This window comes from Urtica dioica, chromosome 3 (genome assembly GCF_054948205.1).
Source record: "Urtica dioica subsp. dioica isolate 48M chromosome 3, U.dioica_male_clone48M_v1_H2, whole genome shotgun sequence".
In the NCBI taxonomy this organism is placed as follows: domain Eukaryota; kingdom Viridiplantae; phylum Streptophyta; class Magnoliopsida; order Rosales; family Urticaceae; genus Urtica; species Urtica dioica.
The window spans coordinates 49,941,835-49,962,100 of record NC_142758.1 but is presented as its reverse complement, the minus strand read 5'-3'; the positions used below and the strand labels follow the sequence as shown (position 1 = coordinate 49,962,100).

The 20,266-nt window shown below is 40.3% G+C and overlaps 4 protein-coding genes and 6 non-coding genes across 10 annotated transcripts; 3 read left to right on the top strand and 7 right to left on the bottom strand.

Annotated features, from left to right (window-relative positions):
• Positions 1–283: 283 nt before the first annotated feature.
• EMB1688 (Minichromosome maintenance (MCM2/3/5) family protein) lies at positions 284–3,454 on the bottom strand. The gene is made up of 5 exons (XM_089609086.1): positions 2,661–3,454; positions 2,205–2,417; positions 1,391–1,585; positions 852–1,039; positions 284–617 (listed from the first exon to the last, which is right to left on the bottom strand). The coding sequence occupies exons 1-5, from the start codon at positions 3,351–3,353 to the stop codon at positions 452–454; spliced, it is 1,455 nt and encodes a 484-aa protein (XP_089465212.1). The 5' UTR covers positions 3,354–3,454; the 3' UTR covers positions 284–451.
• A 343-nt stretch (positions 3,455–3,797) lies between these two features.
• LOC149403553 (large ribosomal subunit protein uL22y-like) lies at positions 3,798–6,271 on the bottom strand. Its single transcript, XM_089609087.1, has 7 exons — positions 6,134–6,271; positions 6,004–6,040; positions 5,827–5,867; positions 4,511–4,741; positions 4,330–4,432; positions 4,168–4,235; positions 3,798–4,083 (listed from the first exon to the last, which is right to left on the bottom strand). Exons 1-7 carry the CDS (start codon positions 6,134–6,136, stop codon positions 4,015–4,017), a joined length of 552 nt encoding a protein of 183 aa, XP_089465213.1. The 5' UTR covers positions 6,137–6,271; the 3' UTR covers positions 3,798–4,014.
• On the bottom strand, positions 4,843–4,980 carry LOC149403557 (small nucleolar RNA snoR74). Its single transcript, XR_016296253.1, has one exon. It is a non-coding gene; the product is annotated as a small nucleolar RNA snoR74 (small nucleolar RNA).
• Positions 5,037–5,172, bottom strand: LOC149403556 (small nucleolar RNA snoR74). The gene has a single exon (XR_016296237.1). It is a non-coding gene; the product is annotated as a small nucleolar RNA snoR74 (small nucleolar RNA).
• Positions 5,220–5,359, bottom strand: LOC149403555 (small nucleolar RNA snoR74). The gene has a single exon (XR_016296235.1). It is a non-coding gene; the product is annotated as a small nucleolar RNA snoR74 (small nucleolar RNA).
• Positions 5,589–5,722, bottom strand: LOC149403554 (small nucleolar RNA snoR74). Its single transcript, XR_016296259.1, has one exon. It is a non-coding gene; the product is annotated as a small nucleolar RNA snoR74 (small nucleolar RNA).
• Positions 6,272–11,821: 5,550 nt separating the features above from the next.
• Positions 11,822–13,630, bottom strand: LOC149403552 (uncharacterized). Its single transcript, XM_089609843.1, has 5 exons — positions 13,466–13,630; positions 13,222–13,395; positions 12,344–13,007; positions 12,041–12,178; positions 11,822–11,847 (listed from the first exon to the last, which is right to left on the bottom strand). The coding sequence occupies exons 1-3, from the start codon at positions 13,571–13,573 to the stop codon at positions 12,723–12,725; spliced, it is 567 nt and encodes a 188-aa protein (XP_089465969.1). The 5' UTR covers positions 13,574–13,630; the 3' UTR covers positions 11,822–11,847; positions 12,041–12,178; positions 12,344–12,722.
• A 3,654-nt stretch (positions 13,631–17,284) lies between these two features.
• Positions 17,285–20,032, top strand: LOC149403549 (signal peptidase complex subunit 1-like). The gene is made up of 3 exons (XM_089609458.1): positions 17,285–17,425; positions 17,562–17,602; positions 19,553–20,032. Exon 3 carries the CDS (start codon positions 19,553–19,555, stop codon positions 19,841–19,843), a length of 291 nt encoding a protein of 96 aa, XP_089465584.1. The 5' UTR covers positions 17,285–17,425; positions 17,562–17,602; the 3' UTR covers positions 19,844–20,032.
• Positions 17,707–17,840, top strand: LOC149403551 (small nucleolar RNA snoR74). Its single transcript, XR_016296260.1, has one exon. It is a non-coding gene; the product is annotated as a small nucleolar RNA snoR74 (small nucleolar RNA).
• LOC149403550 (small nucleolar RNA snoR74) lies at positions 18,070–18,211 on the top strand. Its single transcript, XR_016296236.1, has one exon. It is a non-coding gene; the product is annotated as a small nucleolar RNA snoR74 (small nucleolar RNA).
• Positions 20,033–20,266: the final 234 nt, after the last annotated feature.

The window sequence follows — 20,266 nt, the reverse complement described above, 5'->3', positions numbered from 1 at the left end:
TTGTTATAAATAGCACCGACTGATTTTACTGCCAAAAAATAGCACCGACAAAATTTGGGGTGAAGTATTTTGCGCCTCAAACTTTTCCATATAGTAATATTTGCCAAAATTGATGTAAAAAATTACTCAAAATATGTGTTTCTCTTTTCTTACTTCAGAATTCTAAAGTTATCTATGCCCAATTAAAATTCGCCCGTGATTCCATCAAACGACAAAACCCAAACTATGCGTATAGCGGAGAGAGTGTCGTTTTTGTGTTGAACAAAGGCCATGTCTCATTCTTTAATTATCACAAAACAAAACTAGCCTAAATCAATATCATGTGTTTACATCAGGGAAAACTAAGCCGATATCGCATATATACATCCGGGGCTTAACCGGAAGTAAAACACTTGGGAACTATTTACAGTGCACGAAAACAGTGACGTTACATACCCTTTTTGGAAAATGCTCACCTAATCTGATCATTGTACTCGTCATCGTCATCGTTATCGTCATCTTCTTCAATGAGTTCGTCAATGAGCGATTGGTTCAAGCTCTTACGGGATTGTCTTCGGTGCTTCTTCGTCTCTAATCGCGGTTCCGCTTGTTTAACTCCTCCGTCTTTCATTTTGTATCTGCGTTTATTTTAAAGTGAATTAGGAAGAAAAAAAAAATGAAGGAAGCTAAAAGAGGCTTCCTAGTTTGTCTAATCCATAAATAATATGCCCACTGACATTTCAATCTATGAATAATTTTTCTTTCTAAGCAAGATGGTTTTCAAACTACTAATTTATGGCATTTAAGTTCATATTCAAAACCTTAAATTACCAACAACAGCAACAAAAAAATGAGATAAAAAAATTACATACCGAACATCGCTTTCTTTTTTGGTTCCGAAGGTCCTTAACTGAAACTCCTCTCTAATTCTGATTTCATCAAGGAGTTGAAAATAGTAAGGATATCTTTCCCAATCACTCCCAACAACGCACCCCGGTTCGCCGAGATGCAAGCAATCCTTGAACGTACATTTTTCGCCGGAATCGAGCTTTGCCCGGATCTGAGAACGACAAGACAGAGGATAATGCAAACGATTAGTAGACAAAATTAACAAATTTGTGGTTCTTCTAGCTACATAGCCAAAATTTACAAAAATACACAACTACCAAGTGTCAATAAAGGTGCCATTAAATTTGTTTCCCATGTCAATAACTTTATTTACAAAGGTGCTTACCGTGTAAGGAGTGTCAGAAAATTTATATTCAATGGAAAAATTTATAGATAATGTTAAAAGCAGGCAATTTTGTTACAAATAAATTTAAACTTTAGCTATTTCTTTCCGGCTATTTTGCAAATATATATAAATTTGTGGAGTCTCTTGAATGAGCAAATAAATAAACGAAACAAAGACCTCAGGGAATGCGTGTGGTAGAGATTGCTTTGTGATTTTCAAGAGACTGGGCTGGTTAAAACCCGGAGTATCGGCAAGATAACCGCCTCCCGATAAAGGAAGCAAAGACACGTGGCGGGTCGTGTGTTTCCCGCGCCCGCTTCTCGTCGAAACTTCCCCGACCCGTTGCTCCTCCAACCATTTGCTTCCTATAACCTGACAAAATCAAACAAACCCCGTGAAACGAAGAGCAAACGACTATCATGGGACCTATAATAAGAACCCCTGAAATTCACTTATAAACTGATTCTAAATACAAAGATAATTGGCGTCGAGAAATATGAAGCTCTCCCAAAAGGATTTTCTTTTTTGTTTCCATTCTCTCGTATCATTTTCAGGCCTTAATCTACCACAAAATCCGGGAACAAAAAAACGGCTGACTATCATGAGACTGATATAATAAGGACCTCCGAAATTCACTGATAAACCGATACGAAATACAAAGATAAATTGGGTATTCGATAAAGCTGTAGCTCTCCCAAAAAGGAATTCTTCCTTTCCCTCTCGTATCATTTTCAAGCCTTAATCCACCACGAAACCGGGGAATGAAAAAAATGATCGACTATCATGAGACTGATATAATAAGAACCTCTGAAATTCATTGATAGACTGATACGAAATACAGAGATAATTCGGGTATTCTTCTTCCTTGCCCTCAATTCTCTCTCGTACCATTTTCATGCCTAAATCCACCGTAATTCTATACATATTTGTAGAATAAAAAACCATCAATTACTCTAAAGAACTAATTCGATAGAAATAGATAGCAACTCACTGTGTCGAACCAGTTATCTTCCGACGAAGCAAGAGGGTTGTTTCTGAGAGCGTTGATGAGGCTCGACTTTCCGACTCCGCTCGGACCGACGATCACGGTGGTTTGGTCTTTGAGAATGGAAGCGAGATAATCGATTCCATATTTGGAATCGACACTGCAGAAGAGGGGTTTGTAGCCCCACCCACTCAGTCTATTCCGCCACGAACTCATCACCTGATTCCATAAATCAACTTCAGACCCAATTTATTCCATCTAATCATAGACTCAAGATATCACAAATAATTCTAAATTCACCATTTAACTAAGAACAAAGTATTATAATCACTACATTCCTGCAAGATTTCAACAAAATGCTCAGAAAAAGAGCTAAGAGTTACACTTATTATGCAGAAACAGCTTGGAAAACTGTGTTGTAGACTAGTCAGTAATGACTATGAACAAGCCCTAAGCACTGACCTCATTGTCCACAAGCTCGGATTTGTTGAAAGCGAGGGTGATCGGAATCCCGGTCGACTCGGCTTCGATCAGAAACCTGGTGAGCGTGAAAGGCTCTGGTTTTGGCTGGTCCAGAGAGAACAGAACGAGGAGATGATCAACGTTCGCCACAGGAGGGTCGAGAATCTCCGAGGCTCTCTGGTAAACGTTCTCGATCATTCCTCTCCGGTCAACCCAATCGATAGACCCGACCAAAACCCTATCGCCGACCAGAACTCTCCGGCGAATCTTCTTCAGCACGGCTCTGACGACGCAGAGAAGCTCGACTCCTCCGACGGCCTCGTCGCCGGGAGATTTCGCGACGACGACGCGCATGAAGTTTGCCTGAGCGGCGGCGACGGTTCCGACGGCCTGGCCGGCGGAGAGCGCCGGAGATTCTTCGGGGGAGAGGATCGGAGCGAGGGACGAGGAGTTGAAATCCTTGACGGACTGCTTGGCTCTGAGGAACTTCTTGTCCGGTGGCTGGTAGGTTTTCGGATTCTGGGGGTGTTTGGCTGCGGAGATAGTGGTGGACGGTGACGGACGCGTGACGGTGATGTAACGGCGGAGGAGAGAGTCGTTTAGCGCCGTGACCGAGCGGTGACGGAGAATTGAAATGGAGCCGAGTGACATTGTATGAGTGTGAGTGGGATTTGGGAGAGTGAAGAAGAACATGGGAAAGAAAACTAAGAAGATTCTGGTTTTGGGGAGAGTGTGACCGTTGGATTAAATTAAAAGGTTAGATGGCTTGTCCACGTAACATTTACAGATGTTTCATTTTTTATTAAATAGTTGAAAAAAAAATAAAAATAGAATAGACGTCCTATGAAGAATTCGTGTAAAGTACGTAGACGAAGAATTTAGTACTCACCCAATACAAAGGAGAAAAACTATGAGAAGATAATACAACTAATGATAACATTTTATTTCAAATCATTATTCACACTTATTTCCATCCAGGAGTTATAAGTTTTGATGAGCAATATAACTAAGGTAATCGATTGTTGAGTTGTAATATGACAGTTGGGAAAAAAAAAATGAGATGAGAATTAGCAACTTACTAAAGCGGTAATTCACACCAAAATTAAGGTTTTGCTTCACCAGTACGACACATGCAAATTGCAAAATCTAAACTGTATTTCTCAAAATTTCAATGGAAAATCTCAGGCTGGCATAATAATATCTAAACATGGTTGAAAGAAAGAAAAGAGCAGTTGGAAAACCGTCTACATAATAATTCTTGTTGCTGCTGCTATTATATAGAAAGGAACAAAAACTCGAAGAAAAACACATGTGATGACCGGTCGCAGAATTAATCGGGCTTTCGAAATGAAATTTAAGAAGAAGCACCGCTGCGCAGAGCAGAAGATCTCTTCGATTTACCGGTGGCCAACTGAGACTCAGCCTGAAAAAAAATATTTGAATAAATCACTTAATAGCACAACAAATTACCGGGAAGAAAAAAAAAATTAAACAAAACTAGCTTTACCTCTTTCTTCACTGGCTCTTCTTTCTCGGACAAGATCAACTCGATATGGCACGGCGACGACATGTAAGCTGAAGTGAGAACCCGAAACAGAAATGAGCCCAAAAAAAATAACACAAAAATTAAAATTCACCGCAGATTATTAAAAAAAACGCAAAGACATACGGTTGATTCTTCCATGGGCACGGTAAGTACGACGCCTTTGCTTTTGCGCTTGGTTGACCTGAATGTGGGAGATGTATAGGGAATCCACATCCAAACCCTTGACCTGCAATGCAAGTAATAAAAGATATAAGTACTACCGTTATTATAATAATATGTATATATTGTTTATAAATATATATACCTCAGCGTTGCTCTCGGCATTCTTGAGCAAGTCGAGGATGAACTTGGCGGACTTCAATGGCCAACGACCTTGACCATTGGACTGCCTGCTCTTGGCCTGAGCGGTACGACCGACTCCGCCGCAGAAACGTCTGAACGGAATCGCCTGTTTGTGGGCACACACATCTTCCAAGTACCGCTTCGCCTTGATCAAGGGAAGCTTCCGGATCGCGAACGCTGTTTCCCTCGTATTCTGTAAAAAAATTAACGACAGTGACAGAAATTACATAAGTCAATTGTTTCGAATAATCATACCATGGTACTGCAAGAGAAAAAAAAGGGGTAAGAGGGATTAAATGTAGCATCGTTTACTGAACCTTATGCCACAGTTTGATTTAAACAGAGGTTCACCCAATAACAATGCACAACTGATCTTCCTGAAGTTTACGAGAGCTAAGTCCATATATAAAGGCAACATAACCCTGCTTTTTTTAAAATCAGGTTTACTTATTTGAGTCGCTAATTGAAATTATTTTCCTATGCTTAATGGATGTAGCATCGTTTACTGAACCTTAAGCCACGATTTAATTAAAACAGAGGTTCACCCAATAACAATGCACAACTGATATACCTAAAGTTTTATTAAGCCAATTCACGGATATAGTCAAAAGGCCATATGTTATTTATCATCAGGTGAAATTCAAATGTAGCTAAACTTACGTGTTGTTGTAAAATGTAGCATCGTTTACTGAACCTTAAGCCACAATTTTAATTTAGAAAACAGAGGTTCACCCAATAACTATGCACAACTGATATCCCTGACGTTTACGAGAAGCCTTTTCACAGATAGGCAAAAGGCCACTGCTTTTTGTCATCAGGTTAAATTCAATTACCAGTATCATTTCTAAAAAATCACCAAATTAACATTCAAACTAATTGATTTACTAAAAGTCCGATTCAAAACTAAAGTTGAACAACCATTGAAAACTTACAGCATCTTTTACTGAACCTTTTTGTCATCATGTAAAACTCAACTACCAAAATCATTTCCAGGAAATCACTAAACGTTGGATTCAAGGTCTAAATTTTATAAGCATTGAAAATGTAGCATCGTTTACTGAACCTTAAGCCACATGAATATAAAACATAGGTTCACCCAATAACAATGCACAACTGTTGTCCCTGACATTTACGAGAGGTATATTCATAGAGTCAAATATATCACTGCTTTTTGTATATCAGGTTCAAATAGCCATTACTACAAAGCTTAAAACTACACCGAGTTGATTAAATGCATGCTAAAACAAGAAAATAAAAAAATTAGGTCAATCGCAATACCTTGAAATGGACTCTGAGATCCGATCCTCTTGCCTTGCAAGCTACAGAATCAACACAGAGTAAACTAAAGTCAGGCTTTAAACTTATAATCAGCAATCCATAAACCCTAAAAGAATTATGATAGTCAAATCAGATTCGAGAAAGAATATACAGAAATACAACTAATCGAAGACTTACATTTGGTGGAATTGTCGGGGTCTCTGGAGTACTTCACCTGAAATCACAGACACGTCAAATTCGAACCTCGCGCGTTGAAGAAAATGGAAGACGAAGAAGAAGAAAGAGAAAGAGAGCTTCGAGTAGTTACCATGGCGTCTGTGAAGTAGTTTCGAGGCTAAGCGGTAAGGAACTTCGGCGACGAGCAGAGAAACAATGGAGGCGCTAGGGTTTGATGTTTTATAGATGAAGACGAATAACAAATAATAAAGCCCTAAAATTACCGACCCGAAACAGCTCGGTTCAACCCGTTTTTTATTGGGCCTGCAATTCGTTATATAGCCCAAATACAACCCAATGGGACAACGTACAAATAATAAAGCCCTTTTTTTTTTGGCCAGTGTACTATAGATAGCTGTGTCAATATTTATTGACTTTCATATTTGATATGGGGTTTTGACAGCAATAATACCATCTTGTTGTCACTTACCATATTTAGCCCAAAATCAATATTTTGACACATATGTTACTTTGACTAGGAAAGAGAAATAAAAATTTCCTCAATTACCCTCCCCACAGATCTTCCTTCTTGCGCTCACTCTCTCATCTTCACTCTCTCTTTCACGGTCTCTGAAAAAAAAAACCCTCATTCACGCTCCAAAGCAGCTCTCTCATTCACGCTGACTCAGATCTTCATTTCCCTCCAAGCATCTCTCTCATTCACGCTCACTCTTCAATCGCTCACCCTCTTCAGCGTGGGTCCAAGTCTTCTCCGGTCACCGTCGTCAGATCTGGGTCGAGTGTCTTCTCCGGTGACCGTCAAATCTTGGCGTCAAATCTGGGTAAGTAGCTTGTTCTTCTAACAACTAAGAGCTATTTTAGTGATTTCGTTCAGTTTGAACGTGTTCCAAAGCTTTTTTGAGTTTTTACTTCGCCAAAAATGGTGTTTGGAATTTCAGTGTTGAAATTTTCCAGGTGTCACGAACTGGATTCACTTCGTGACACTAGTGTCACGAACTGGATTCACTTCGTGACACTAGTGTCACGAACTGGATGTTTTTCCATGTTAATAACCGTCTTTTAATACTCATTTCTAATACTGAGTGAACGTATACAGGTATGGCGGAAATATGTTTATATGCTAAGCATAGCGGGAAATGGGTAAAACCGGGCGTATATCAAGAGGGTGGTACTCTTACGCTTTTACTTCCTACCAAATTGAATTACCAAAGTTTGATGCAAACATTGTATGCTCGGTTGAACGTGACCCCTGCAACGCATTCAATCAACGTCAAGCATGAAGCTGACGGGCTCGTACCGCCAACCATAGACGACGACGAAAGTTTGCGATGTTATTTGTACTTGAGGAAGAACGAACCGAACCGGACGAAGTTGAATCTTGTACTTGAGATTAGTCCGGAGGCATTTCAGGATAAAAAAGCGGATGGCGCGTCTTCTCCACGGGTTGGATCCACTCCAACAGCAAACACAAGCGAGAGTGGATTTGGTTGCAATCGAAGCAGGATCATTCCAAACATGCCGAGTCCTATATCCGAGGCACGTGAATGGGACGTACCAAGTCCGGAGGCTTTCGACAATGATACTGTTGGGTTGGATGACATGAATACTGTTAGCCAGGCAACACCCCAACCCAGAAGGTCTCCACCACCAGTTTTTTTGTCAATAGAGGCTCCACCACAGACTCAACACCAGGAAGAGCCTCCTCTTCCACCACAGCCGCCAACTCGATCACAAAGAAAAGAGAATGTATCGAGCCAAGAGAATGGGGGGTGTTCGGTTACGGCTCCCGAATCAAATACATGTGTCGAGAGTAACGATATTGAGGTGTTGGATATTTTATCTCCGGTAAGAGTAAAAAAAAAAGGATTATATGCAAACAAAGCGGCGTTGTTGAAGCATTTGCGGATGGATGCAATCAATAATCATTATCGGTTCAAAACGAAGAACTCATCTCCGCTCAAACTTCATGTCATTTGTGCGGGTAAAAATTGTGATTGGGCGGTCCGGGCAGTGCAGCTAAAGAACACGGATTGTTTTGAAATTAGAAGGTAAAATTTCACGACCTAAAAACTGATTTTATTTGAAATTTCATTTCTCTTCGTAGATGAATCAGTCCGTGACAGATCTATCACGACGTGAATCCACTCCTGACACGAGTGGATGTACTTCGTGACAGATATGTCAGGAAATGTATTCCCTTTTAATTTTAAATTGTTTTTGATCGTGTGTATGTGTTTATGGTTCAAGATATGATCCAAAGCACACTTATTCTGTGGAGGAAAGACAAAAAGGGCAACCGCAAGCTACTGCAGAGTTCGTTGGAGAGAGGGTGAAACACAAATTTATTGATCCAACTGTACATAGTTGTACCCCAAAGGAGATTCAGAGTTACATGCGAACAGAGGTTGGAGTCAATATTTCATACAGAAAAGCATGGAGGGCAAAAGAATGTGCAATACAATCCTTGTATGGGACTGATGATGAGTCATATGCCTCTCTTGCAAAATACAAGTACATGTTAGAGCAAAAGAATCCAGGTTCTCTCATCGACCTAAAAACTGACCGTCATAAATATTTCATGTACTTTTTCGTTTCTTTGGCTCCGTTCAGAGAGGGATGGAAGTATTGTCGGCCTGTTGTAATTGTTGATGCAACCTTCTTGACAAACTATCACAAGGGCAGCATGTTTACGGCTTCCGCGATGGACGCAAATGAGCAAATATTCCCGCTTGCCTATGGTATTGGTGAGTCCGAAACTTCCAAGTCCTGGTTTTATTTCTTCAACAAACTTAAGGAAGCATTGGGGGAGAGGGATAACATGGTCATCGTATCCGACCGAAACACCGGAATCATTAACGCCGCGAAGAAAGTTTTTCCAAGAGCAGAACATGGTTTTTGCGCATACCACGTGAAGAATAACGTCAAGGCAAAATTCAAAAAACTTGGCAAGGAATTCAATTGGAAGTTCTACGGTGCAGCAAAAGCGTATACTATATTTGAATATCAAAAGTTTATGCGCATGTTGGACAAGGAAGACCCGTTGATACGTCCGTACCTTGTCAACGAAGTAGGAAATGAGAAGTGGGCACGTTGTTTTTTCAAGACATCAAGGTATACGATCATAACTTCAAACAACGCAGAGTCTTTGAATGCGTTAACTGTTAAAGCAAGACCATTTCCAATAGTGAAGTGCCTTGATTGGTTGAGGGAGAGAATGCAAGTTTGGTTCTACCAACGACGAGAAAAGGCGGCATCAACTCAAAGTGTGTTGTCAATGGAATATCATACCGAAATGTTAAAAAAACTTGCTGTCTCGGCAAATATGCAGGTTATAGTGTGTTTTTAATTTTTAAATTCTGTCACGAAATGACCCGAGTCCGTGACACTTGTGTCACGGAGTGACTTCAGTCCGTGACACATGTGTCACGGAGTGAATCCACTTCGTGACGCAAGTGTCACGGACTCGGGTCATTTCGTGACACATCTGTCACGGACTGAGTGGTTATGTTTAAACTTTTTTTTGCTTATGTTTTAGGTCCGGCCTTCTGCAGTATACGAATTCGAGGTTTTAGACACAGAAGGAACACCATGGGCAGTGAACTTGATTGATAAGACGTGCTCGTGTCGAGAATTTCAAACTGATCTATTTGCATGTGTCCATGCCATTGCGGCTTGTCGCTTACGCAACCTACCAGTTGAGAGCTATTGTGCAGAGTACTACACGACCGAGTATTGGAAATTGGCGTATGCAGGGGTTATTCATCCTCAAGGAAGTGAATCGTCATGGACTTTTCCCGACGAAATCAAGCAGATCAAAGTAAATCCGCCTAACTTCTTAGGTCGTCCGGCGGGTAGACCTAAGAAGAGAAGGATTCCCTCTCTTGGAGAATCTGATGCCCCGCTTCGTAAATGTTCCCGTTGTGGAGGTGTAGGTCACAATAGAGCTACGTGTCGCAACCCAATTCCACCGGAAATGAGGGCTCCGGGGATGGGACATTGGTTTGGTTTGTAATTCGACACGTTTTATCATTGAATATCTAGAACTTCCTTGGTGTTTTGCTATGTATTACATTTTGAATGTTTTGAACTTTATTGGTATTGAAACAATGTTATTGTTAAGAAATTGAAGTTCTAAGAATACATATATAAAGTTATAAACAATACATACACTTTTAAACTAAGAAATTGAAGTTCTAAGAATACATATATAAAGTTATAAACAATACATACACTTTTAAACTAAGAAATTGAAGTTCTAAGAATACATATATAAAGTTATAAACACATACATACACTTTTAAACTACGAAATTGAAGTTCTAAGAATACATATATAAAGTTATAAACACATGCGTACAATCATAAACACATAATTTCAAGTTGCCTCAACATTGACATTTCCACGCGTGTGTAGTTTTAGCGCTCCGTGTCGGTATAATTCGGTGGTCATTTTCTGTCGATACATGATCATGTCCTCCTGTTTCAAATCAGACAATGGAAGGTCGTGCGCCAAAAACTCGGCAGTCTTGATCATAAACATGCCACAATCATTTCTGAAGGAACAAAAAACGCATGCTTTAATTGATATGTGTCATTAAGAATGTAAAATTAAGAATTAAAATATTTACCCATTGTCTTGTTGTGGCATTTGATCGTAGTGGACGACCTTGAATATTTCTTCATTGGAGAGTAGAACGCCGGCGACATGCAGAACATATGGCAAAATGGTGGCCAAGTTTCTGACTTCAGTGTCCACGAGCGTTTGGTGTCCACCGGTGGAACTCATGGAGTCGTACACCGTTATACACCTTGAACGCACGTTGACAATAAGAAGATACCAGTGTCCGCCATCTATTACAGGGATGAAGACATCATCGACCCCGTCCCATGGGTCCACCAGTTGCTCCGCTCCAGACTCTCCGGTAATGTGGTCGACGACACATTTTTTCAGTTTCTTCTTTAAGAATACACCCGGATCTTGACTAGCATTGAACTGAGTGTAACTATCTCGGAGATACTTAAAGAAGACCGTGGACATGATGGTGAAGGAGTGACGTAACAAACTCGCCTTTTTCTTCTTCCGGAGGTAGTACATCGCGACGTCCACATGCTGCACGACAAAAGATAAACATAAGCACTAAATACCTCAGTCCGTGACACAAGTGTCACGGAGTGACTTTAGTTCGTGACAGATGTGTCACGGAGTTGATTCACTCCGTGACAGATGTGTCACGGAGTGGATTCACTCCGTGACAGATGTGTCACGGACTGAGTACACTCCGTTACACATGTGTCACGGAGTCAATTCAATTCACTCCGTGACACATCTGTCACGAAGTGAATTGACTCCGTGACACATCTGTCACGAAGTGAATTGACTCCGTGACACATCTGTCACGAAGTGAGCTGCAAAACAAGACATATTTTAAAAACTACTGACACACATTAATACCTGATCAGACAACCAACCGTCCTCGTGCCACATGTTGTAGAAGAAGGTCTTCTGGTTGATAGCCATCTGTCCAAGTTCCATAGAAGGCGCTATGGTTTCTTCCTCCGGCTTATATTTTGGTTTGCCCTGAGATATGTTCTTGTGGCCCCTCTTCAAGCCGACTTGGAACCACAACTTCATGACGTCAACGTCATCCTGGTCCGGTTGTTTGGTTACCTCCGACAGCGGCAGTTCATCAGGAAGCACGTCCGGAGCATTGGTGAACCTCAGAAAAGGCAACGCCTTTTTGGAAGGAGTAAACCTATCGGGGCTGCGTCGTTGCCGGGTCATATGTTTCTTGATAGGTGAGTCTTCAATAAGGATACGGGGATTCGGTGTCTTCAAGTCATATATCTATCCAACAAGAGAAATAGAGTTCAAGTTTATTGTTGAGTTCAACCATAAAATAATATTTCATAACAATTATATGCTTATTTGAGTTCAAGTTTATATTTGAGTTCAAGTTTATTGTTGAGTTCAACCATAACAATTATATGCTTCTAAACAAGTCAAGAATTAAGTTCAACCATCAAATTAATGGAGGTACCTCTTGAACCCCCTGTGTCCCTAACAACTCATACTCTTCCATAGCCTCTGCATTCATTTGGGCTTCTAGACTGAGAGGCGAATCTTCATCACCCCAAGATTGTTGACCTTGTGTGTTTTCGACGTCACTTTCATCCTCCTGACCATTCAAAATCATTTAGTTCAACATGAGTGTAATCAAAATAACGAAATTCAGCGACTCCGTGACACTGTGTCACGCACTAAGTACACTCCGTGACACATCTGTCACGGAGTGAATCCACTCTTAAATAAAAAAATAATATGTCTATTGCATATCTTGTACCTCTTGTTGACTGGTTTGTTTCTTTTTCCCTTTCTCGACTTCGTTTTTCTTCTTCTTTTGGTTGCCATCCTTCTTCTCCTCCTGTTTCTTGCTCTTCTTGGCGCCATCGTCCTTCTTATTCTTGTCGTCTTTGTCCTGCTTATTTTTCTTGTCCCCGTCATCGTCCTTTTTCTTCTTGTCCTCGTCGTCTTTCTTCTTCTTCTCGTCTTCGTCGTCTTTCTTCTTCTTCTCTTATTCGTCTTTCTTCTTCTTCTCCTCGTCTTCCTCTTTCTTCTTCTTCTCCTCTTCTTCTTTCTTCTTATCCTCTTCTTCTTCTCTCTGCTTCTTCTCTTCTTCTTCCCGCATTTTCTTCTCTTCTTCCTGCATTTTCTTCAGCTTCTCAACATATTCTTCTTCCTCTTTTTTTTTTCTTTTCTTTTTCCGCTCTCTTCTTCGCCATCACTTCTTCCCACTTCTTCAATTTGGCCGTTTTCTTCTCCCGGCGCTTCTTTTCTAACTGTAACTCGTTTCTCCAATCGTAGTACTGATCCAGTTCATCAAGAGCCACTCTGTAGCTCTTCACCGCGTCCAAAATTTCTTTTTTGAACTTCCTGTAGTCGTCTTGCATATAGCGGAAACGCTCGTCGAGATTTCCAACTGAGTTTTCGAGAGAGTCGAGCCGGGACTGTCCATGACCAAAATAACAAAGTAAGCTGGCTGACGAGTAAATCCAGTACGTGACACATCTATCACGGAGTGAATCCACTCCGTGACAGATGTGTCACGGAGTGGATTCACTCCGTCCGTGACACATCTGTCACGGAGTGGATCCACTCCGTGACAGATGTGTCACGGAGTGGATTCATTTAAATTAAAATAGAAACCCAAAATTGTGTTACCTCAACTGTCTGTGCTTGTGAATGGGACGGTTGTTGTGGTGGTTGTGGTGGTGGTGTTTGTGGTTGTGGGGCGTCTTTTTTGGGTTTCTTCTCCGAGCGTTTGTCCACCCCCGCTGCCGTCGTAGAAGGGGTTGCAACGCTTGAAGAAGTGTCGCCGATTCCGTGAAATTCAACCTATACGTGGGACAAGTTAACAAATGAGTGTGATCAATATTAAGTATGAATTAACCTACAAATTTATTACCTCATTGAAGTTGATTCCTCTCATGGCGGCATCCTGAACAAGTCCGATAGACTTCCACCGACGCATTATTGGCCGAGCTGTGGTGGAGACTTTCTCACAAACCCCCATGTTCGTCAGGAAAGGAAGACACTCGTACCCCCAAACCTGAAGCGGCTCGACGAATCCGGGGAGATGGAGCTTCTTTTTTTTTTACCTTGCTCCATTGGCTCGCCACCCTTCTCCACAAACTTCCGGACTTCGCCGAGAAGATAGTTCCACACCACGTTGCCCCATGGATGGCGACCGAATGTGTCCGTGTCCTCCACCGCCTTAATGAGCTCTACGCACGGTGTCCTGTTCTTTGCATCATCCGCCAGGAGGACATTCAAGACGAAGTAAATTTTCAGGTAATTTACCTGAACTTCTGTCGGCCAATCTACGCTCGCCTCCAAGAATTGGTTGACCAAGTTCCGACTCAAATACTTCCCCGGGAAGAATTTTTTGAACAGGCTGTCATTAGAAACAACCCCCTCGAACTTGAATTCCTCGTAGTCATCGACGACTTTGAGGAATGTGATCTCCTGGAAGTCTCTCTTCGTGAACTCCCGGACTCGGCCTCCAATCTCAATCAGAAGCCCGTCAGTGGTTTCGCCCTCGAAGCTCCCGGTCCTCAACACCAAGTGGCTTATAATCGCCGACGACCGGACTATTTTGGGTTGCCCCACGAACTGCCCAAAACATGATTGGGCGAATCCAGCTTGCGTCTCGGCGCTGCGGCCGAGTAAGAGAGCGAGGAAATTTTCCAATCCCCCGTGGAAGTTAAAGGAAAATCCTTCAACGTTGGACTCAGGTATAAACCGTCTCCACTCCTACACATATGAGTCAATGACATTATTAGTGAAACCATTATGCTTGAGTTCGTGACAGATGTGTCACGGACTCACCCACTTCGTGACGGATGTGTCACGGACTCGCTGACTTCGTGACACATCTGTCACGAAGTCATCGAGTCCGTGACACATCTGTCACGAACCAGGATCAAAATGAGTTTCTGACACTCACCTTTCGGGGAGTAGCAGTTGTAGGACTCTCCAAGGCGGTCGCAACGCCCGATGACTGAGCCTTGTTTTTTGGCTATATCAAACACAAAACAAAATCAAATAGGTGCACATACATCTAATTAAGTCACTTCATTTTTATTCTATACCTTCTTTATCTTTGTTGGTGCGACGACGAACGCGTCGTCATCGTTGGAACGCTTGGACGGCGAAATTATTTTCCTTTTCGAAGCCGTCCTAGAACTTCTTCGAACGTTTGAGGCCTCCTCGACCTTGGTTATTTTAGACTTCGTCATTGAATATATAAAACCTGAAACAAATCAAGTCACCAATTTTCAACAACTTCAAGACCAAATACGCACACACACACTCGTCAAACCCTAACATTGTTCAATCAAATATATACACGAGCACGAAACACACACAAACACACACATTCTCGGCCAAACACAATACACACAAACACTCAAAGACAACACATTCTCGGCCAAACACAAATACACTCAAACACCCGAACACAAATACACTCAAACACCCAAACCCAAATACAATCAAACACCCAAATACAACACATTCTCGGCCAAACACAACAAACACTCGCCCAAACACCAAATACACTAAAACACCCAAAAACATTTTGAGCCAAAAACCCTAAATCAACAAACACTCGGCCGAAATAAATGAAATAGAGATACCCATACCTTTTTGAGTAAATGAAATAGGGTTTTAACAAACACTCACCAGTATTTCTAGGGTTTTAAGAGACCGAAATAAATGAAATATGTGTCACGGAGTGAATCCACTTCGTGACACAAGTGTCACGGACTCGGGTCATTCCGTGACACACTCGCCCAAACACAAATAATCACAAACACTCAAAGACAACACATTCTCGGCCAAACACAAATACACTCAAACACCCAAACACAAATACACGCAAACACCCAAACCCAAATACAATCAAACGCCCAAATACAACACATTCTCGGCCAAACACAACAAACACTCGCCCAAACACCAAATACACTAAAACACCCAAAAAAATTTGAGCCAAACACCCTAAATCAAATAATTTGAGGTTAAATAGAGTTTTCAATCAATTTGAGGCTTTAATAGAGATCGGCCGATTTACCTTGATATGAAGATGAACACAATCTTTTCTTCTTCTTCACCGATTAACGTCAAGAATGTGATAGAGACCGAGAGCTGGGTCGAGCAGAGGTGCCTTCGTCGCCGAGAGCTGGGTCATGCAGAGGTGGGTTGCGCCTTCGCCGCCGAGATGGGTCGCCGAGGAGTGGGTCGCCGACAGCTGGGTCACCGAATGCTGGGTCGCCGAGAGCTGGGTCGAGCAGAGGTGGGTTGCGCCTTCGCCGCCGAGACCTGGGTCGCCGAGAGCTGGGTCGTGGGTCCCCGAGATGGGTCGTCGCGATTTTTGAGCGAGAAAGAGAAAGAGAAGGACAAGGAGAGAAAGAGAGACACAGAGGAAGATGATTAGAGAGCGAAATCGTGGGAGGGAAGAGGAAGAGATAGCGAAATCGTGAGAGCGAAAATGTGGGAGGGGTTGGAGGTTTGAAAAATCGTGAGAGAGAGAGGGAGGGAGATAAACCGAGAAGATGAAGAGGTGTAGGTGTGCGAGGGAAAATGGAGAAAATTGGGTTGGGATGGTTTATTTCGTTTAAATGAGTTTTGAGGGTATAATAGTCTTTACCTATTGGTGTAGGTATTACATGTGTCAAATTTTGAGTTTTGGGCTAAATATGGTAAGTGACAACAAGATGGTATTATTAACGTCAAAATCCCTATTTGATATGGTTAAATGTGTATTTTATGTGCATTGCTTATTTTATTTTATTCCTAAAAAGGTAAAAATTTTAAAATAAAAAAAAATCAACCATAATTCTATAGAGGAAGAATAGTAGCAAAATTTATATAAATAAAAACGTACAAATTCTGAATTTGGATTAAAGTTCATACATTACAGACATTTTTTTTTATCTTCAGCGCAAATCAAATTTATTGCAGTGAATATTGATGAACCCCTATTACTTTTTCAAACAATCTTTTTCAATTTTATTCAAGAAGATAAAAAAAAATGTCTGTAATTTTGTTCATTCCGGTCTACAACGTGCATACATAGAGAAAATTTTGTATTTCCTAGGCCTGCAAAGTAACAAATAATTGTAACACACATAAGAAATGGGCTTCTGTCATTTTTCTTATAACAAATAATTGTAAATATATACATTTCAAACATTTTTTTTTTCTAATTTTTTCATTTTTCTCTCTAACTCTCTCGGTTCTCAATCTTCACTCCTCCGACCGACGATCGCACCAAACAACTGCCAAATCATTTTTTTCATTTTGAACTTTATCATTTGAAGAAATACTGAATTTAATCATAATTCATCGGAACATCAACTGGGTTGTCAAGCACATCAACTGGGTTGTCAAGCATGTTATATTATAAATGCATAATCTGTAATGTATGAACTTTAATCCAAATTCAGAATTTGTACGATTTTATTTATATAAATTTTGCTACTATTCTTCCTGTATAGAATTATGGTTGATTTTTTTTTATTTTAAAATTTTTACCTTTTTAGGAATAAAATAAAATAAGCAACGCACATAAAACACACATTTAACCATATCAAATATGAAAGTCTATAAATATTGACACGGCTATCTATATAGACTATAGTACACCGGCCAAAAAAAAAAAGGGCTTTATTATTTGTACGTTGTCCCATTGGGTTGTATTTGGGCTATATAACGAATTGCAGGCCCAACTAAAAATAGAGCTAAAAAAACGGGTTGAACCGAGCTGTTTCGTCTTCCATTTTCTTCAACGCGCGAGGTACGAATTTGACGTGTCTGTGATTTCAGGTGAAGTACTCCAGAGACCCCGACAATTCCACCAAATGTACGTCTTCGATTAGTTGTATTTCTGTATATTCTTTCTCGAATCTGATTTGACTATCATAATTCTTTTAGGGTTTATGGATTGCTGATTATAAGTTTAAAGCCTGACTTTAGTTTACTCTGTGTTGATTCTGTAGCTTGCAAGGCAAGAGGATCGGATCTCAGAGTCCATTTCAAGGTATTGCGATTGACCTATTTTTTTTATTTTCTTGTTTTAGCATGCATTTAATCAACTCGGTGTAGTTTTAAGCTTTGTAGTAATGGCTATTTGAACCTGATATACAAAAAGCAGTGATATATTTGACTCTATGAATATACCTCTCGTAAATGTCAGGGACAAAAGTTGTGCATTGTTATTGGGTGAACCTATGTTTTATATTCATGTGGCTTAAGGTTCAGTAAACGATGCTACATTTTCAATGCTTATAAAATTTAGACCTTGAATCCAACGTTTAGTGATTTCCTGGAAATGATTTTGGTAGTTGAGTTTTACATGATGACAAAAAGGTTCAGTAAAAGATGCTGTAAGTTTTCAATGGTTGTTCAACTTTAGTTTTGAATCGGACGTTTAGTAAATCAATTAGTTTGAATGTTAATTTGGTGATTTTTTAGAAATGATACTGGTAATTGAATTTAACCTGATGACAAAAAGCAGTGGCCTTTTGCCTATCTGTGAAAAGGCTTCTCGTAAACGTCAGGGATATCAGTTGTGCATAGTTATTGGGTGAACCTCTGTTTTCTAAATTAAAATTGTGGCTTAAGGTTCAGTATCAACTAAGAAAAACGCAACCCTAAACATGTAAGTCAAAACCCAGGACAAAATCCCTCAAAATCCAAATACACAGAACAAAAATCATTATCTAAGCCCTAAAATCATGAAGTATGTTTTATGAAGTATGTTTCGAGGGATAGTTGATCGGTGAATTTATGTAGCATGTTAGTTGGGGGTTTTATTTTTTTTTTTGGTTGGGATAATCGTTTTTTTCCATGTAAATCTGTGTGAGCTTATGGTTTCTTTCGTTATTCAACCAAATGACCAACGAAACCAAACCCTGCCAAGCCAATCCGTCTACAATTATAAAAGAGAAAAAAATAAAAAAATTATCGAGCCAACCGAAACCGATATGTTATCTTGTTGGATATCGGTGACCTGAATTTTAGTTAGTTGATCAGACTAGGGCATCGAGGCCGATAGTGAATTTTATGTACCCTATCAATGGGTGTTTTGTTTTTCGGTCAAACCATTTTCCCATGTAAATCTGGTGAGCTTATGGTTTCTGTCTTAATTTTCGGGGACTGTTGTTCGGGTTGAGGGATCGGATTAGTAAAGACTTTTTTTCTTTTTCATTTCCTTTTATTCAGTTTCAACTAAGAAAAACGCAACCCTAAACTTGTAAGTCAAAACCCATGACAAAATCCCTCAATATCCAAATACACAGAACAAAAACAATCATCTAAGCCCTAAAATCAAGGACCCCGGACCTGGTATAGATCTTGATTAGACTTTGCCACAAACGGAATTTGAATTTTAGACGATTTCAAATCACATAAACTAAAAACAACATCAATTGTATGTTTTCGCAATAAAATAGGGAATTCAAGCTAAACTAATCAACAAAAAAAAAAAAAAAAAACCTGAAACTAAGAGTTTGAAGATCACCTCTGGTGGTCGTGACGATGAGACGGTGCGATACGGTGCGAGAATGCGAGATCGCTATCAATTGGGTTTTCTTTTCTGATCGTACAGTATCACTTACTAGTTTTTATATTTAAGAATTATATTTTTTTTCTTTTTCTATTTAATTATATTCAGAGTTAGTAAATATAAATCAAGGTTTGAAATGTCACTTTCGTTGTCATTTCGAGCATCCTAAATATCGACAAGTCGATTGAACGGAAAAAATGTAAAAAAAAGCAATCATTTACCGTTTTAAAATGTCATTTTTCTTTCATGATTGAAGAAGCAAATCAAGTAGTTTTAAAATGTCGTTTTAAAATCATTCACCGATCAACTAACCCCCGAAACATACTTACTAAAATTCAATACACCCATATCCAACAAAGATAACATATCGGGTTTAATTGGCTCAACGATAATTTTTTTTTTAATTTTATTTTTTTTGGGTAGATGGATTGGCAGGGTCAGAGGCTAGCGGAGCAGTTGATGCAGATAATGCTTCTGGTGTTTGCGGTGGCGGGTTTTGGGACGGGTTACGTGATGGGCTCTTTTCAGACGATGATTCTCACTTACGCCGCCGGAGTCGGTCTCACCACTCTCGTCACCGTCCCCAACTGGCCGTTCTACAATCGCCACCCTCTCAAGTGGCTCGACCCCTCCGAGGCCGACAAGCACCCCAAGCCCGACCCGCCACCTCAGCAAGCTCCTTCCTCCAAAAAAAAGTCCAGCAACAAGAAATGATTAGGTCAGTTTTCCGCTCCAGAGTCCTCAACAAGACTCGTTATGATGATTTTATAGCCGTGGATTCTTAGCTTTCGTGTGTAACTTGTGCTGAGAATTTTTTTTTTTTTTTTTTGTTGGATACTTTTAGACGTGGAATAATATCAGTAATCTTTTTTTTTGGCTTACTTTGGTTGGTTTGCGAAATTATGTGATTTGTTTCGTGATCTTTCTCTCACGGGTCTGAATTTTGAGATACTAATAATGAACGCGGTAGTATTGACTCTGAACCTTCTTCTGTAGCTTCTTGTCTAGGAGTTTCGTTTTTTAAGGCCAGCCTGTGTAATTGTTTTTTGAGATTTTTGATACTTATAGACGTGGGATAAAAAAAAACTTTCGGTAGGTTTGTGTGTGTCGTAATTTTTTATTTGGATTTGTTTGTGA

Excerpts from the sequence above, each read along its gene's own strand:
- LOC149403553 (XM_089609087.1), bottom strand. Across the intron at positions 5,868-6,003 it reads CCCCGACAATTCCACCAAAT|CTTGCAAGGCAAGAGGATCG; the intron begins GTAAGTCTTCGA and ends TTGATTCTGTAG. Across the intron at positions 4,433-4,510 it reads ATGCCGAGAGCAACGCTGAG|GTCAAGGGTTTGGATGTGGA; the intron begins GTATATATATTT and ends CTTGCATTGCAG.
- LOC149403552 (XM_089609843.1), bottom strand. The coding sequence starts at position 13,573 with ATGGGGGTTTGTGAGAAAGTCTCCACCACAGCTCGGCCAATAATGCGT. Across the intron at positions 13,396-13,465 it reads GAGGAATCAACTTCAATGAG|GTTGAATTTCACGGAATCGG; the intron begins GTAATAAATTTG and ends TCCCACGTATAG. Across the intron at positions 13,008-13,221 it reads CACAAGCACAGACAGTTGAG|TCCCGGCTCGACTCTCTCGA; the intron begins GTAACACAATTT and ends GGTCATGGACAG.
- LOC149403549 (XM_089609458.1), top strand. The coding sequence starts at position 19,553 with ATGGATTGGCAGGGTCAGAGGCTAGCGGAGCAGTTGATGCAGATAATG.
- EMB1688 (XM_089609086.1), bottom strand. The coding sequence starts at position 3,353 with ATGTTCTTCTTCACTCTCCCAAATCCCACTCACACTCATACAATGTCA. Across the intron at positions 2,418-2,660 it reads CCGAGCTTGTGGACAATGAG|GTGATGAGTTCGTGGCGGAA; the intron begins GTCAGTGCTTAG and ends TTATGGAATCAG. Across the intron at positions 618-851 it reads AAAAAAGAAAGCGATGTTCG|ATACAAAATGAAAGACGGAG; the intron begins GTATGTAATTTT and ends AAATAAACGCAG.